Here is an 18196-nt window from a genome sequence, read left to right as displayed (position 1 = left end):
ATCCCCTCTGTTAACCCCTACATGCTGCGAACAGGAAGCGAGCTCCCTCTGTGACGTCATTGGACCCTGGCATCCCAGCTTGCCAATGCTTATGATCGCAATTGTAAGTTATAAGGCAGTGCATTATCATAGCTATCATAGTGATGGTTCAAGAGCCCTACAGGAACATAAATTGTGTATAAAAAACATGTAAAAATATAACAAAAACACCCCTTTTTTGTGCATTGTCCATTTAAAAATCCCAGATATTTAGTGTCACCGTATCCGTAACAACCGGTACAATAAATTGAGCACACCGTTTATCCTGCACCACAATGACTGTAGAACACCCCCTTCCCCTAAAAAAGCACAGGCAAAATCCTTATTGTTAGTTTTGCCTCCCAAAAAAAACACAATAAAAGTGATCAATAAAGCTGTATGTAACCCAAAATGTTACCAATAAAACCTACAGTTCACGATGGAAGGAGCGGCCTCATACAGCCATGTTAACGGGAAAAGAAAACGCTTCGGCTTATGAAAAGTGTAGAGAAAAATACTCCAAAAAATAATTGCGTCCTTAAGCCCAAAATAGGCAGCGTCCTAAAAATTGTTCCTCCTCCCCCGCAGTGTCGGCTCCTGTCTTAAAGTACCTCGACAGGCTAGTTCCACACGGGCGTTTAAGCTGCGAGAAAATCACGGCCTTTGTTCCTGCTATTTTGGAGGGTCAGTGATGCGGTTTTTAGAATAATCTTGCATCGCTGCCGCCGCGCCAAAATCACTTGGTTTTTTATCGTGAAAGTCAATAGGACTTTCTAATGTTAAAATCGCAACACAAGTTTGTGTGTTGTGATGCAATAAAAGAGACTCCATAGGGAAACATGGGAGATGGAAATATCGCACATCGCAGAGCGATAGAGCAGGCCGTGATTTTTTGTTTTTCCCCAACATCGCTAATGGGAAGGAAACCATTGTAAACCATTGGCTTCATAAATCTGCCTTCTTGCGCACTCTTGCATCACGCTATTTTATCGCCAGCGTGGCCCTGGGCGAGCTCTTACGTGGAGGGATGTGTTGTCGGACCGCCATATACACGGGCCGAGTCACGCTACGTGAAATGACTACTTATGCGATCATTAGTCCCACATAAAGCACCAGCGCCATCGGCAGCACATTCCGCATTCACAGTGCTGCCGCCTACGGGGTTTGGGGATGCAAATAATTCTCAATTAGTTGACGAAGGAGCGTTTGCTTGTTTGTCGGCTGATTTCAAACAGCTTTCCATGAGCGGAGACCGTGGACCTGAACGTCTCCTACTTGGTACACATTAAGGCCTTTCTCCTTCATGGGGCTCAATCATCAGCAGAACCCGAGGAATCTGAGCGGCTCAATATAAAGTGAAGAAAGAATCTTGTAAGAAGGCCTACCGTGCTCCTGCGGGATGTAGCTTTCATCATGGTCTTCCTCCAGGATCAGCTGATCCCCCATTCGAGCTGCAGGAATGGACAACATAGTGCAGCGTGATGAAAGCAGATCTCTAGAGGAAACACATTAATGATAGTTATTTCCTAGCTTTTTTAAGACCATTTTTATTGAAAATTTTTAATGCAATTACCCCTTAATTTCAAGATATTTATAGCTGTAGAAGCAGAATATACATAAAACATATAAGCCCTACCCCAAAAATAAGCCCCAGCTGCATTACAATTACAAGAGCTCCGGCAGTCCTGAACTCCCAGAAGAGGACGCCCATCAACAACACCCAATATACTCGGTGACGGAGACCAATATCAAAAAGGCAGACTTTATTATCTCTAATAATTCCAAAATTCACACAATCCCAGATGATATGCGTTCCCATCCATGTAACATCGCGGACCGTCTGAGTTTAATCTAATGCCCATTTTACACAACTTTAATGAGGTACGACAAACTCTACGCACCAAATACAACGGTGATCCTCGTCGACTACCAGATAAATATCACTGGAGGCATACACGACACCGCCGCCCATTTATGGTAGCCAATACTAAATCTTTTCCCCCATTTTTACCTTTATTGAGAATTGCTATAAACAGTAAGAAAGCATCTACATAAAAGGAGATATTATACCCTCCGTAGCTACAGAACACCCAAGAAAATGCACCAGTCGGTGTCAGACCGCAAGCATAGATACTGACCGGCCTGAGCAGCAAACGCCAGTCGGAACGGAGAGAGATAATTATGGGGATCATCAGAACACTTAAATTGTTCAAAACCATAAAAAAAGCCCCCTAGATATGAAGGAGTTGTGGCATCAGCACCATTGGGATACAACTTCCCCTGCCAACTCTCGTCGACGGAGACAATGCCAGGCCTTGACCTCACAACCTTCGTACCAATGGAAGCAGAGTGTTCAGGCTTAGAAGACACCACAGCTTCCAAATATTGGAATTCCTTCACTATTTTTAATTTTGTATGTCCTAATGAATAGTCCACCGACAAGGGATCTAGAAGGAAGAGTCACAGATTTCATCCAGTTAATAGACCAGACATCTTATAAATCTATCAAACATATCCCCCTATAGAACAGATCATCTGCATATAGGGAGATTCGTTCCTCAGTCCCTCCATACTGCAGTGAGCAGGAAGAACAATCCCATCTCCGGCCTCAGACGCTGCGTGAGAAGGGAAGACATACTGTGGATGCTCTGTTACCACCAAGGAGGTTTACCTACTTCCATTAATAGACCCTGGATACTTGCATATTATTGATTCTGAGCCCTGGGGAACATGGTTGTGGTGTGTTGCAACCAGGATTAGGGGGGTGTTCTCAACGGAGACCCCCTGTAAGCTAAATTGATCCACTTCTCTACTTCTTTGAGCCAAAGGCTCCATTGTAATATCAAACAGAAGGGGGGAGAGCGGGCATGCCCTGCCGGGTACCCCAGTGTAATGGGGAGGAGGTGGAAGTCAGACCGTTTACCGCAACCATGGCTACCGGAGATCTATACAGAATAGAGATCCACTTAATAAATGATTCTCCATATCCGAATCTCCGAAGTACATCTATCAAATACGGCTACTCAACAGAATCAAATGCTTTAGCAGCGTCTAATGAAGCCAATGCCCAGTCCGACCCCCACCTGTGTCCTTCTAATATTTTCTGAGGTTGACATTCCCAAAATAAAGCCCGCTTGGTCAGGATGTATCACTTCTTTTATAGCTCGATTTAGGTGAGAGCCCAATATCTTATAAATCAGTAATTAATAGCGAAATGGCCCTATATAAACCACAGTCCTCCGGGTCTTTATTGGGCTTGAAGATCAGCACTATGCTAGCTCCAGAAGGTGGCCCTCCTCAAATACATATTTGTATAAAGAAAGCAAGTGTGGCACGATTCCTTCTGTATTGTAAGTAGACCTCCAGCGGTAGACCATCCGGTCCCGGGGTCTTCCTTTACAACAGAAGAGTTATCGAGCAGCACTCCATATATGTCTCCAAAGGAGGAGGTGGAAAAATGCAAGCCACTAGTTGTGAGTCGGAGCCTCAAGACTGGATCATCAGTCCCAAAAGTAGTAGAAGAAATTGGCAGCATACATAAAAAGAAGCTAATCTTTATTATTCCATGGTCTTAAAACTGTAGGCTACGTTTCGGCCTAAAAGAGGCCTTTTTCAAGCTTGAAAATAAAGATTAGTTTAAATCCTTTTTACGAAGTTTACGTATGCTGAAACTTTCTTCTACTACTTTTGGGGTCTTGCCTTTAGTCATGACCTTCATTGACTCCACAATTCCGTCCATCATAATAGGGAAGTCTATTAGGGATTTGTGAGTATCTTGTACTTTGGGAAATACTATAGCTGCCAAGTAGGTATTTAGTCTTATAGGGCAATAATCAGCTTGGGATTGATACAGCGTACGACAGAATAGTTGAAATCTATCCAGGATATCCATCAGATCCGAGAGTGCGACTCCCTCAGCCAACTTAATCCTCAATATCGCGATGGGGCACTCTCCTGGCAGGCCATGAAGGCCGACAACTTGCTTGACTGATTGCTCAATTCAAAAAAGGTGGACAACTAAAGTGATTCCTCTGGGCCTTTTCTCTTAAATATAACAAGTAGTCCCTACCAATCTGCAACCATCTATTTCTATTCTCATCAGAAGGCTTAGCTATTAATTCCATCTCCAGTCACTGACACTGTTCCGCCAAGAGTTCTCCTTCTCAAGCCGCAGCTTTCTTAACAAACACAAATGAGGATCTAAAGCAGCCTCTGAGGTCGGGCTTGAACCCCTCCCACACCAGACTATCATCAGGGCAGGCCTCATAGATCTGGATGTGGCCCAGTATATGGTCATTTAGGCCAGGCAGTGAGAGCCAGAACGGGCGTATTTTCCATCTTCTGGGGACAGCTAGTCCAAGGATTTTCAGGACCACTCGAATCGGCGAGTGATCAGATACTTCTCTAGGAAGGAATTCTATAGAGTTAATTTTCTGGAATAAGGAAGGGGATCCAAATATATAATCAATACGGCTAAGGGCGTGGTTGTGGGCAGCATGATAGGAAAATGATTGTTGTCGGGGTGAAATACAAGAGAGAACAAAGAAGAGACAGAACAGCCGGCGGCAGGGGAGTAGAGCATAGCAATCCACAACTGACAATGGACACCCTGGAAATGCTGTCACAGATTCACACGTGCGCATAGGGTCCCCGAGGAACATCAGGGCGACTTGGGTGCATGTCGTCACATCTCATAGCAGTCCCGATGCCTGAAAGAAGAGAATGGTTACATACAGATTGCAGTGTCTCTGGTTCACGCCTGGTGGCCAGCCACTCCTCGGCTTCAGACAGAGAGGAGAAGAAACGAGTGCAGTCTCCATCCACCAATCGCAGCCATGCCGGACAAGCCATGGAGTATGGCAGCTGGAGGTCTCAGAGTTGCCTTTTAATCCCGAACAAAGATGCTCCCTGCTTTTGGAGATCCGCTGAGAAGTCCGGGAAGATGGATATGGCAGCGTTGTCATAACGAAGAGGACCTCTTTTCCTTGCAGCTTGCAGGATCGCATCCCTATCCCAAGAGCTGAGCAGCTCTGCCAGCAGCGGTCCAGAAGGAGCACCCAGTATAGGCAGTTTCATGGGCACTCGGTGGGCTCGTTCCACCACAAAGACCTGCATCAGGGAAGCATCTGGGAGCCGTTCACGCAGCCAACGTTCCATGAGCTCCTCAGGCCCCTCAGCACGTTCTGGCAGGCCCACAACCCAAAGATTATTACGCTGTGAGTGATTTCCCAAGTCATTCGCCTTTTGTTTCCAGAGCTCTAGTACAGCAGCTGACATTGGAGATTTGCCCGTGAGGGTAGTGACAGATGTTTAAATTGCTGACAAGAGCTGTTCAGATAGTTGTTGCAAAGTCTGAACTGATCTACCAGGGGGTTCTAAACGGGCAGCCGAGGCCATTTCCACTGAAGTAGACAGGATAGGCTTCGGGTCAGAGTCGCTGCAGGTTTTCCCCCTTGCAAGTACCTTGAGTTTGTCGATAGAGGGGTTCTTTCTGGTGGGGCCCATGACAGGTCCTCTTCTGTGTTTTTTGCCTTTGGAGGGGATTTTGCAAATTGTGCTGAGGTTCCCTAAGGGGACCTGTAAATGTCCCAGAGTTGTAATGAATGCAATACTGTGCCAAACAGCCGCAGTACAGGGAGATTATCAGGTATCCCACAGTGTGGTAGTTTTGGAGGAGGGTACGAGATCCTGATGTCAGCCACAGTATAGGGGTGTTGTCAGGTGTCCCCCCGTGTGGTAGTTGTGAAGGAGGGTATGAGATCCTGATGTCAGCCGCAGTATAGGGGTGTTGTCAGGTGTCCCCCAGTGTGGTAGTTGTGGAGGAGGGTACGAGATCCTGATGTCAGCCGCAGTATAGGGGTGTTGTCAGGTGTCCCCCAGTGTGGTACTTGTGGAGGAGGGTACAAGATCCTGATGTCAGCCGCAGTATAGGGGTATTGTCAGGTGTCCCCCAGTGTGGTAGTTGTGGAGGAGGGTACGAGATCCTGATGTCAGCCGCAGTATAGGGGTGTTGTCAGGTGTCCCCCAGTGTGGTAGTTGTGGAGGGTACGAGATCCTGATGTCAGCCACAGTATAGGGGTGTTGTCAGGTGTCCCCCCGTGTGTTAGTTGTGAAGGAGGGTACGAGATCCTGATGTCAGCCGCAGTATAGGGGTGTTGTCAGGTGTCCCCCCGTGTGTTAGTTGTGAAGGAGGGTACGAGATCCTGATGTCAGCCGCAGTATAGGGGTGTTGTCAGGTGTCCCCCAGTGTGGCAGTTGTGGAGGAGGGTACGAGATCCTGATGTCAGCCACAGTATAGGGGTGTTGTCAGGTGTCCCCCCGTGTGTTAGTTGTGAAGGAGGGTACAAGATCCTGATGTCAGCCTCAGTATAGGGGTGTTGTCAGGTGTCCCCCCATGTGGTAGTTGTGAAGGAGGGTATGAGATCCTGATGTCAGCCGCAGTATAGGGGTGTTGCCAGGTGTCCCCCAGTGTGGAAGTTGTGGAGGAGGGTACGAGATCCTGATGTCAGCTGCAGTATAGGGGTGTTGTCAGGTGTCCCCCCGTGTGTTAGTTGTGAAGGAGGGTACGAGATCCTGATGTCAGCCGCAGTATAGGGGTGTTGTCAGGTGTCCCCCAGTGTGGTAGTTGTGGAGGAGGGTACAAGATCCTGATGTCAGCCGCAGTATAGGGGTGTTGTCAGGTGTCCCCCCGTGTGGTAGTTGTGAAGGAGGGTATGAGATCCTGATGTCAGCCGCAGTATAGGGGTGTTGTCAGGTGTCCCCCAGTGTGGTAGTTGTGGAGGAGGGTACGAGATCCTGATGTCAGCCACAGTATAGGGGTGTTGTCAGGTGTCCCCCAGTGTGGTAGTTGTGGAGGAGGGTACAAGATCCTGATGTCAGCCGCAGTATAGGGGTGTTGCCAGGTGTCCCCCAGTGTGGAAGTTGTGGAGGAGGGTATGAGATCCTGATGTCAGCCACAGTATAGGGGTGTTGTCAGGTGTCCCCCAGTGTGGTAGTTGTGAAGGAGGGTACGAGATCCTGTCGTCAGCCGCAGTATAGGGAGGTTCTTTAGTAATCCACCGTATGCTGGCTGCAAAGGAGAATATATACTCCCGAGATCTCCGGTGGGATCTGTAGTAAGGGGACTGCTGTGTCTCTCCCTGTATACCAGGTGTAAGTTCTACAGCATGGCGATTGCAATCCTGGAGATTACCGATAGCACAGATCTGCGACTAAAAAGCTGTTTGAATATTTTCAACTAATTTCCATGTATTTTGGGGCGCTGAAAATGAAAAAAATTTTGAAAAAAATCCTAGATGTCAGGATTTACCACAAAATGGTCTTAAAAGTTAACACATTTTTCTCAATTTTTGGTATTTTTTTTTAATCTTCGGTTTTTTAACTAAATTTAAAGTCAAAATGACTATTAATGAATTCCCATCAGTGCATTTAAGATATACAATGCGAAAAAAAACATAACTTTCAAAGAAAAGAACTTCCAGAATCAGCTGATGGAAACCAGCATCAACATGTTGCAGGCTGACCGCGCCGGCTCTGACACACACGGGCTTGGTCCAATTCTTTTCTTGGTTCTCACCTGTGGTACTATTGTATCTTGACGCCACCGGAAGTATGGGTGGAGACAAGATACAGGGTGCTTGACAGGGCGGTGATGCCCCCAGGAGCTGATTGGCTGCCATGAGCAAGATCCTAGCACACCGCAGCAATCCCTCTCTCCGAAGCAGCTGTCCCCCTTCCTTCTCCCCGTGGTGAACTGCTAAGCAGCACCTGCGCTGACAGTGTGATCCTGCAGCCGCTCTAGGAATCCCCCTGCTGTGAGGCTGTGCCCTCCCATCTCCCCTGACAAAGCCCTTGCGCTGTGACTTACGAAGCCACAGAGCATCTTCCCGGGCCATCTGCTGCCTCACAGCTCCCTCCGCAGACGTGTCTGTGCAGCCTCTCAGCTGTACCAGATGCCACCACTCTGCTGCTGTGGCCGCTGACAGCTTGCTCCCCCGGTTTTTGAGGACTCTGAAAGTCCGCCAGTTTTTCTTTACGGTGGTCACTATACAGCATAAATGACATGTTACCTTTAGGCCTCATGCCCACGGGGATTCTTCATGGAGAATCCCGCAGCGGGTTCCTCCTGCCCCGTGGACATGAGGCTAAAAATAAGAATAAACTCACCTGTCCGGACGCTGCAGTTCTTCCCTCCGTTGCGGCCGGATCTTCTTTCTTCGGCCCGGCGGATGTGCTCGGCATGCCAGCAGCATGCCGCGCACATGTGCCGGGCACACCCGCCGGGCCGAAGAAAGAAGATCCGGCCACGACGGAGGGAAGATCTGCAGCGTCCGGACAGGTGAGTTTTAATTCTGGTACGGGTGTTCCGCGGATCCGGAAGGGAGACCCGCACAAAAATGGAGCATGTTGTGTATTTTTTCCCTGAAGCGAAAAAGTACATCCGCAGGTATTTAACTACCCGCAGGTGTCCAATGCATCCCTATGGGGCGCAGATCCACGTGCAGGAAATCCCGTGGACATGAGGCCTTATTCTGTGGATCACCACTGAGGCTGAAGGCACACGGGAGGACATTTCGTGGCAAGATTTCATATGTAATTTCTGCAGTTGCACACTGCCACAGGAATTGTGGTTGTCTGCATAGGATTGCATAAACCATTGCAATCCTAACGTGGAAAACTCGCGCAGAAACAGCATTGCGGCATGTCCGAGGCTCGCACTGTCGCGTCATCTATCAAGCACTGGCTCTGCACTGCGCATGTGAGGCTGTGCGCCAGCCGGCATATCCGCAGAGCAGAGTGAAGACGCTGGACAGGTAAGCCGGAGGTCACTGCGGGGCAGCGGTCGCATCCCGCAGCTGGAATCCGACCTGACCGTCTGCATTCACCTAAAGGCCCATTTACACCAGCCGATGATCGCTAAAAATCGCTAATCGGCAATCACTTTAGCATTAAACGGTGCGTGTAAATGTGTGCCCATCGTCCACTTTTCGGGCACTGCAGATAATCGCTCAAAGGACAGTCCTGTGTAGGTCCTTGTTTCCACGGTCTGCACATGATGACCAGCCTTCTATTTGCGGGTTTCCTGGGCGGGGCGTGTCTTACGCTCAGGGCGAACGCAACATCGCCATTATCTTTGTAAAGATACAGCAAAAAAGGGGAGGGGTGGAGACGTCCCAAAAGGAAGAAATTGGAACTGGAAAGGACATCATTCTCTCCCCACAGTTATGGCACATCTGAGGAATCCTTGAGATTGGGGATGGATGGGGACATGGAAGCGAGTGTCCTTTAACGCTACAGTCGCCATATAGGCCCCCTTTATTAATTGCCCGCGCCAAGGACACTGCGTACCTGTCCGGGTCTTCTTTTTCTTCACAGCGTATGTGTGTGGAAACACAGTGGAGTTTTGGGGGTTTTTTTAACTTCTGCTTTCCCACAGTATCCGCGATGTCAATTGTCGACGTGCCGCGGATCGGATGGCTTCCACTGCCTTCAATAAAAGTGGGATCCGCACTGAAATGAAGCGAGCTGCGACAAAAAGGTCCGCAAAGCAAATCGGCATGCCTTCTTTCATTTGCGGACGGACGCCCATGTATCCCTAAGGGTGGCTGACTCTGCGGATCTTCGGCTAATCAGAATCACCCGTGGACATTGGGGCTTACAATCATACAAAACTTTCCGTTGGGCTTTTGGAATTGAAGGGACTGGAAGCGCCGCTTCCGGCGGCAGTAAATCCGGCACTCCTGACTATGGAGCTATTTGGGATGAGGGGCGAGACGAGATTGTGAAATTTTGAAGAGGGCGAGAAATAAGTTGCATGCGGTTTGAGGTCCATCGACACCCACATCCTGGGAGAAGCCGGCAGTCTGGCCTCGACCAGGAAGGCATCATCGTTTGGTCTTGGGTTAGCCTTTTCATCGGGGTTAAAGGAGAAGTTTCCTCTTCAACCCCTCTTGCATAAAGGAAGGACAAATACCCCGACTTGCCATTGCCGATGATTATTGTGGGGGCTGAGGCATTGCGATGGTAGTTCAAGTCCCCCACAGGGACATTAACCCTTTCCAATCCACTGTCTGACGTCTGAAGACATTCTGATTGAAGGCTCTACAGCTCCAATGTCTGAAGATGTCCGGCAGGGTATTCTTACTGTGTATTACTGGCCGCTCTGTTGTCGGGGGCCTCTCCAGCATGTCCCATACCGCAGTACTGGCTCTAGCCAGCAGATGGCGCAAATGTATAATGTCAGAAAGAGAAAGCCCCCTAGGAATCCCTGAATCCAAAATTGGATTGCAGAGGGTTAAAAGTGCAAAAAAAAAAAAAAAGCTTCTTTGCACTCCATTTTCTTACAAAAAATAAAATAAAATAAATAAATGTAAAATCCCAACACATTTGGCATCATGGTATCTGTAACGACCCGTACAGTAAAGTGAACATACTATTTGGGCTTAGTCACACGGGCGCCGATGTGCCCATGTGACTGACCCCTTACTGCACGAAGAAGACGGCTGCACTTCAGGACGGACGACTCCCCACAGCGCCGAAGAAAGAACACATGACTGGCAATGGAGCCGGTCACGTCCTTTGTGTCGGCGGTGCGGAGATTCGTCCACATCTGCAGTGCGGCCGTCTTCTAGTGTCGATGCGCACGTGTGACTGAGCCCTTTATCCTGCTCAGCATAAACTGTAAACCAAGCACCCAAGTCCCACTTCACACGGCCGTACGTATGCTTTTATAATTGCATGAATGAATGATTACCGCCATTGTGTCCCGGACTAAACACACGGCCTGCTGCTGCGGATCAGCCAAAACATTACACAGAAGCCACGAAAACCATTAATCGTTCACAATCACCAATAATGGTTCGTTTGGGCCAATTGTCTTCCTTTCTCAGCACTGTACGCCAGGTAACTCCCGCCCCTCCCATTTTTGCAGCCTCCATTGAAGTCTATAGGAGCTTCCTGCGCATCTCGGCAAAAGACAGGGCAAGAAAAAAACGTAGCGTGTCGTTTAGGGCTTATTCCCGTGGGCGGATGGACCGCGTCGTTTAGGGCTTATTCCCGTGGGCGGATGGACCGCGTCGTTTAGGGCTTATTCCCGTGGGCGGATGGACCGCGTCGTTTAGGGCTTATTCCCGTGGGCGGATGGACCGCGTCGTTTAGGGCTTATTCCCGTGGGCGGATTTTTCCTCAGTATTTTCTGAGCCAAAACCAGCAGCGGGTCCAAAATACGGAAGAAATGCAAAACATTCCATTATACTTTCTCTTTGTATATTCCACTCCTGGTTTTGGCTCACAAAATACTGAGGAAAACTCCGGCCCCGGGAACCAGCCCTAAACGGCGCGGTCCATCCGGCCCCCGGGAACCAGCCCTAAACGGCGCGGTCCATCCGGCCCCGGGAACCAGCCCTAAACGGCGCGGTCCATCCGGCCCCCGGGAACCAGCCCTAAACGGCGCGGTCCATCCGGCCCCCGGGAACAAGCCCTAAACGGCGCGGTCCATCCGGCCCCCGGGAACAAGCCCTAAACGGCGCGGTCCATCCGGCCCCCGGGAACAAGCCCTAAACGGCGCGGTCCATCCGGCCCCCGGGAACAAGCCCTAAACGGCGCGGTCCATCCGGCCCCCGGGAACAAGCCCTAAACGGCGCGGTCCATCCGGCCCCCGGGAACAAGCCCTAAACGGCGCGGTCCATCCGGCCCCCGGGAACAAGCCCTAAACGGCGCGGTCCATCCGGCCCCCGGGAACAAGCCCTAAACGGCGCGGTCCATCCGGCCCCCGGGAACAAGCCCTAAACGGCGCGGTCCATCCGGCCCCCGGGAACAAGCCCTAAACGGCGCGGTCCATCCGGCCCCCGGGAACAAGCCCTAAACGGCGCGGTCCATCCGGCCCCCGGGAACAAGCCCTAAACGGCGCGGTCCATCCGGCCCCCGGGAACAAGCCCTAAACGACGCGGTCCATCCGGCCCCGGGAACAAGCCCTAAACGACACAGTACATACGGCCACGTGAACAAGCCCTAAACGACACAGTACATACGGCCACGGGAATAAGCCCTAAACGACACAGCACATACGGCCACGTGAATAAGCCCTAAATGACACAGTACATACGGCCACGGGAATAAGCCCTAAACGACACAGTACATACGGCCACGGGAATAAGCCCTAAATGACACAGTACATACGGCCACGGGAATAAGCCCTAAACGACACAGTACATACGGCCACGGGAATAAGCCCTAAACGACACAGTACATACGGCCACGGGAATAAGCCCTAAACGACACAGCACATACGGCCACGTGAATAAGCCCTAAACGACACAGTACATACGGCCACGGGAATAAGCCCTAAATGACACAGTACATACGGCCACGGGAATAAGCCCTAAACGACACAGTACATACGGCCACGGGAATAAGCCCTAAACGACACAGTACATACGGCCACGGGAATAAGCCCTAAACGACACAGCACATACGGCCACGGGAATAAGCCCTAAATGACACAGTACATACGGCCACGGGAATAAGCCCTAAACGACACAGTACATACGGCCACGGGAATAAGCCCTAAACGACACAGTACATACGGCCACGTGAATAAGCCCTAAATGACACAGTACATACGGCCACGGGAATAAGCCCTAAATGACACAGTACATACGGCCACGGGAATAAGCCCTAAATGACACAGTACATACGGCCATGGGAATAAGCCCTTATGCTGAGGGGAAAAAAAAAATTGGGTTTTCTTTCTCTGCTCTCAAAAAATAAATAGAGTTCTACAATACATGATATGCACCCCTAAGGCTGGCTTCACACGGGCCGGATTTGCCGTGGAAATTCTGTGCGGAATTTCGCCGCGGCAAATCCGCATGCGGCCGCTAATCCTGGGATTAGCCAGCCATGTGGACGAGCTTTCTCAGAAATCTCGTCCACACGGGACAACAAATCCGCTGCGGCTAAGCCGGCAGAAGCCGTTGCTGTGGCGCGGGTTTGCCGACCGTAGCATGTCCATTTTTTTTCCCGCTGCGGCCACACTCTCCTGCTTTTGAAGCAGCGGTTCTCCCGGTGGAAATCTCACGGTTTTTCGCTGCGGCCATCGGGAATAAGCCCCGTGGGAACCCAGCCTTGGGCTGCCTGTCCACGGGCGTTGTGAAATCCTGCGTCGACAGACGAATCTCCGTGCTTTTAGCAGCCCCAGACAAGTTCTTGCCCTCCTAACAAAGAGCAGAGTAGGGAAAAGAGTCAATACATATACAAAAACCACGGATGTACGATGGACCCAACGGGCCACTTACAGGACCAGCAATGGCAGCCGGTCAGGACCTGCAGACATGCTACATAATTCAGCAGAGGTCATCCTTCGCCATGTTATCACCGCCATGCCCCCCCATGTCCACATGCTCGGCCTCTGACACACAGCGCTCCGTTAACGTGATCGGTATTGGCCAGTTATTGGCCCGTGAGGTCAGCGGCGTATAATTCCGCACCCGGCCCTATAGCGGGGACAATGTGCACTACATGTTAGGAGGTGAGCAGGAGCACAGCCGCGCCATTCTCCATGTAACCCCGCCCTCGGCCGCAGGGTGGAGCTCCCAGCCCGGGGAAAACTGCCTCTGCAGGGTCCCAGGAAGGCAGAAAAAAAAACAAAAATGTTTTTCTAAGCCTGGACACCCCTTTAATTTAAAGAAGAAACCCCGCTTAGAAACGTTAGGAAAATGTACGCCACAACTAAAAACACCTCAATATTACCTTAATCTGCGCCAAAACACCGAGGTGCACGTCTTGTACCTCCTGTATCATGCATTTTAGAAACTTTTGCTTGATTAATGGGCATGACTTCCAGGAAGTGGGCATGGCCAAAGGTTTGGCGCAAACTAACAGATGGTATAAAGTTAGACGAAAGTGTCTACATATGCGCCACACGTATTGTCCAGCAGGAGGCAGTATGATATTTAGCCTGCCTGGTCAGCATTAGTAATCTGCTGCACTATATTAGTGGGACCAAGGTCTTCACAGCGACAGACGCCGCACCTCCTCTGGGGAAAGCCAGTATTGGCCCACACTGCTGCCTACAGGGGGCCGGGCAGTGGGCGTCACTCCAGAAGACGGATGTCAAACTCATTTCATCAGCCTTCAAAGGGCCGATTGTAACGGTAAGACAGTTATAGTAACAAGTGTCCCCCCACAGTGGTCCCAGTAATAAGTGTCTCCTCCCCAAAGCATCCCCCCATCACATAGTGGCCCCGGTAGTGGCAAGTGTCCCATCCCCCCTCATAGTGGACCCAGTAATAAGTGTCTCCTCCCCAAAGCATCCCCCCATCACATAGTGGCCCCGGTAGTGGCAAGTGTCCCATCCCCCCCCACAGTGGTCCCAGTAATAAGTGTCTCCTCCCCAAAGCATCCCCCCATCACATAGTGGCCCCAGTAGTGGCAAGTGTCCCATCCCCCCTCATAGTGGACCCAGTAATAAGTGTCTCCTCCCCAAAGCATCCCCCCATCACATAGTGGCCCCGGTAGTAACAAGTAGCCCTCACACCGGTGGATTTGAATTGCGGAATTTGGAGTGGGCGACCGTCTCCGGCTTCCGCTGCAAATCCCGCCCATAGCATGCTATGCTAAAGTGATCCTTCGCAGAAGAAAAATCGCAGCATGCTCCACTTTCCCGCGGTTCCCGCACAGGCGGGGAAAACCAGGAGTTACTAAGAAAATCTGTGCTGCGCATGTCCGACGGCGAGCCATGCCAACCATCTGCAGTACAGAGAAGCCGGAAGAGGAGAGGTGCGCAGGGTCACGGGAACGTGGCGTGTGAGCCCGGCCTTACTGAAGGTGTGAAGTCTGCTGGGAACATCTGGCAAAGCCGCACCAACCCTGCAGTGTGTGAGCGTCCCCTTACGGTACCATCATCTAAACCACTGAAAGGGCCAACGCAAACAGTCGTCCAGCGTAAACGTGGCCGCCGACAGGCTGGTGGGCGGCGCGGCTGGCCGCCGACAGGCTGGTGGGCGGCGCGGCTGGCGCGACGCCTCTCAACTGTATTTCAGCGGACAACTAGCGACTGTCAATACTCTTCAGCGCTGGCTTACCTGCCTGTTCCGCGGGGGCGGACGGTTGTTCATAGCATCGCCTGAGCGCCCCCGTGTGTCACAACGCTCCTCGTACCACGAGTGGCGATTAAAGCACGATCCTTATAGTACATACCCGCAGCCCCAGTGTCCTACAGAGTAGTCAGAGTTAATACGTTCCTGGGATGTCACTGTGAGCCTCAAGGGGACATAATAGGCGCCCCGCCTGATAGAGGCCTGAAATAACCCAGCAGCAGCTTACTGATTGGTGCTGTAGTTGCTTAGCAACACCAGAGCCCACATGGTAAAGGTAACTTTAAGTGTGCGTACGCTGTCAGTTGGGAGTAGGCGCAAAGACAAGGGCAGGAGAGGGATATAGTGCGGTGAGACAGCAAGGGCGTCATCAGAAGAGACAGAGGGAGGAAGAATACTAGAGAGCAGTGGAGTCTCTCCTCCATCCTAAGGAGATCGGAGCCAGTCAGAAGGCGCGGCCATCATACCGTAATAGTGAGCGTTAGCTAACAGTGGGATATCATCTACCCTGCAGCCGGTCGCTGACCGCCTCGGACACAGTAAGGCCCCCTGTCCATGGCGAATCTCTGCCGGTCGGGAGCAGGAGGCGGCAGACGGATCTCCGCGGTGGGCCTATGTGACAGATAGTCAAACTGAGGAGAATCGTGGCAATTCACAGGCCGCGAGCGGAGAGTGGCAATGAGTCTCTGCTCGTGGATCGGGGGGCATGCTATGGAAAACCTTCCCTGCCCACAGACGCCCGTGTCATATGACTTCACGTGACGCTGCCGGCGCGTCATGCGCTGTACTGTGCATGCGCACCGGCATGGGATGCGGGACATCGGATCCGGAGGAGAGTAGTATGGGGTCTCTGGGGGCGCCGTGACGAACTCCGCTGCGGAATTCCGCTTGCGAAGCCTGTCACGGCGGTGGGCACTGGGCCCAAAGGGAACATCTTTATTGTATCCTTCACCCTGAGATGTGACCCTGTCAGCGTGGACACAATGTAACAGTTATCATGGCTCCCACATCCCCCAGCGAGCTGCCTCCATCACCGGACCTTACACAGTGAGCCGCAGGCCTTCAGCTTAGTGGTCGCGTTATGTCATCACCATAACTAAGGTTTTCCTCATATAAAGGCACTGGCGTCACGGATATCAGCAGTCAGTACCTAAACTACGCAGAGACTCTGACAACCGCCTGCTGCGCAAGGCGCCAGATCTGTCGGAGGAGCTGCCACTCCCGCTACCTCTGGCTCATAGACCGGGGGCGTTAGAGAGCGCCACTCTACTGCTGACCCGTGAAACAGCCGCATTCACACGGAACGATTATCCTGCAACCGACGCTCAACGACAATGGTGGTAGCACCGCCAGCGACCGAACGGGGATCGTGTGAGGGTAACAGATGATGGGGGTCTCGGACCACCCCTCACAGTACAGCCACCGGGGGAGCGGCGGGCGGCATACCTCCGAGCGCCATTACTGACCCCTGCTGTGCCCGCTCCCCTCCGTGCCTCACGTGAACGCTCAGCGGCGCTTCCTGCAGCTTCCTTGGGGTGGGCAGCACCCTCCTCACCTCCGTCTGCAGCACAGATGGCCGTGGTGGTCTGCATGTGGCCCCCGGGAGCACGGAGGGCCCAGTAGATGCCCACAAGTCCAGCAGTCGGTGGGGTGTCATCCACAGCTGCATATACTGTCGTGTATCCAGAGCCCGAACAAGTCTAAACACTAGGACACAACAAGTCCCAGCATGCCTGTGACTGCAAGAGGAGTTTTGAAAGAGGTCGTAAACACTCTTTTTACGGCTGACACGGCGACCCCCCGCCGGCCGGGCACGTACCTGCGGCTTTGCTAAGCTCACATCCGCCGCTAACGGCTCCGCTTCCAGGGACGCTTGCTCCGTTGCCCTGCAAAAGCAATAGAAACCCCTTCCGGGACCTTCCTGCATGGCAACCAAACCGATCCGCCCACTTTAATCTCTGATTCGCTGACTGAATCGCATACCTCGCTCTGATTCGACAACTTCTCGGTCAATCATTTGAAAGCATGGCCCTGACGTCAAAGAAACCCGCAGCCCGCCGGGAAATGTAGTCTTATCAGGGTGTAAAGCATACAGCGAAGCAAGGAAACGAACTACAGATGGTTGATGGCAGGAGGAGCGAGAGAAGCAGTGGCTGTCAGGGGCACTTACCTCTTCATCACCTACCTGTCAACCAGTAAATCACTGTCGCTGCAATTCCCCAATATTTATGGAGTAGTCTCTAGAATTGGTCTGCGCCTGAGAGTAGACATGACACGCGCCAATCGTGTGAGAGGAAGACTTTACTATCAGCCCTATCAATAGCCTCATCATTCCTAACACGCCTTTCTTGAGATGGCGCAGCGCACGGCGGCTGGCAGTCTCAGGAGTTTCTGGCCCGTTTTGCGGCTGTGATTTCACAGGTTTCGTTTTCACTAATGGATATCGGCGCCCGTTAATACTGCGTGAGAAGCATCGCCAGCGCCTACATTCTTGTTTTTCCTTTCAAGCTTATGCACAATTAAAGCGCTAATACGCTCCGTAGCGACGACTCTGTTGGTTCACGCATCTTTCTAGGAGGAAACGGCAGGGAAGGAGCTGCTCCGATTGTGGGGGCCGCAGCTTACTGGAGGTTCTCAGATGGGGTCCGAAGATGTCAGATGTGGTGGGGAGACAAAGACTGGATATTACATGTGGGGGTATCAGGATATTAGGTCAGAGATGTATGGGGGGACTGGTTGTATATAGATTGCATGTGGGGGTATCAGGATATTAGGTCAGAGATGTATGGGGGGACAGGTTGTATATAGATTACATGTGGGGGTATCAGGATATTAGGTCAGAGATGTATGGGGGGACAGGTTGTGAACTGGATTATAATTTTCTCCAGCAGGCTTTTGGGGTATTTTGTCGCTTCCAAATTGAGTATTGTGTAGAAGCAGTATGCGCACACTGACCAAGTCAAACACGAGGTATCAGTCTCATGCTCAAAATGGCTCTCTGCCCAGAAACAGCCAGACAGGGCCTTTTATTGTACAGACACACAATGGGCGTGCAACAGGTTACATCAGTAACATATAGGATT

The 18196-nt window shown here is 51.3% G+C and overlaps 1 protein-coding gene across 6 annotated transcripts in view; it reads right to left on the bottom strand.

The window, feature by feature from the left end:
• CEP164 (centrosomal protein 164) overlaps positions 1 to 17038 on the bottom strand; it is a 218879-nt gene extending 201841 nt beyond the window's left edge. For all 6 annotated transcript variants that reach the window (XM_066606019.1, XM_066606020.1, XM_066606023.1 and 3 more), the window contains exons 1-2: positions 16933 to 17038; positions 1404 to 1513 (exon numbers count right to left, since the gene is read on the bottom strand). In XM_066606019.1, coding sequence (XP_066462116.1) covers positions 1404 to 1488 — 85 coding nt within the window. In that variant the 5' untranslated portion in view covers positions 1489 to 1513; positions 16933 to 17038. The remainder of the gene's footprint in view (positions 1 to 1403; positions 1514 to 16932) is intronic.
• Between the last annotated feature and the right edge of the window lie 1158 nt (positions 17039 to 18196).

The sequence above is a fragment of the Eleutherodactylus coqui genome, chromosome 6 (assembly GCF_035609145.1).
Source record: "Eleutherodactylus coqui strain aEleCoq1 chromosome 6, aEleCoq1.hap1, whole genome shotgun sequence".
Lineage (NCBI taxonomy): Eukaryota > Metazoa > Chordata > Amphibia > Anura > Eleutherodactylidae > Eleutherodactylus > Eleutherodactylus coqui.
Note: the sequence above shows the minus strand (reverse complement) of the source record. Positions and strands in the feature narration are given on the sequence as shown.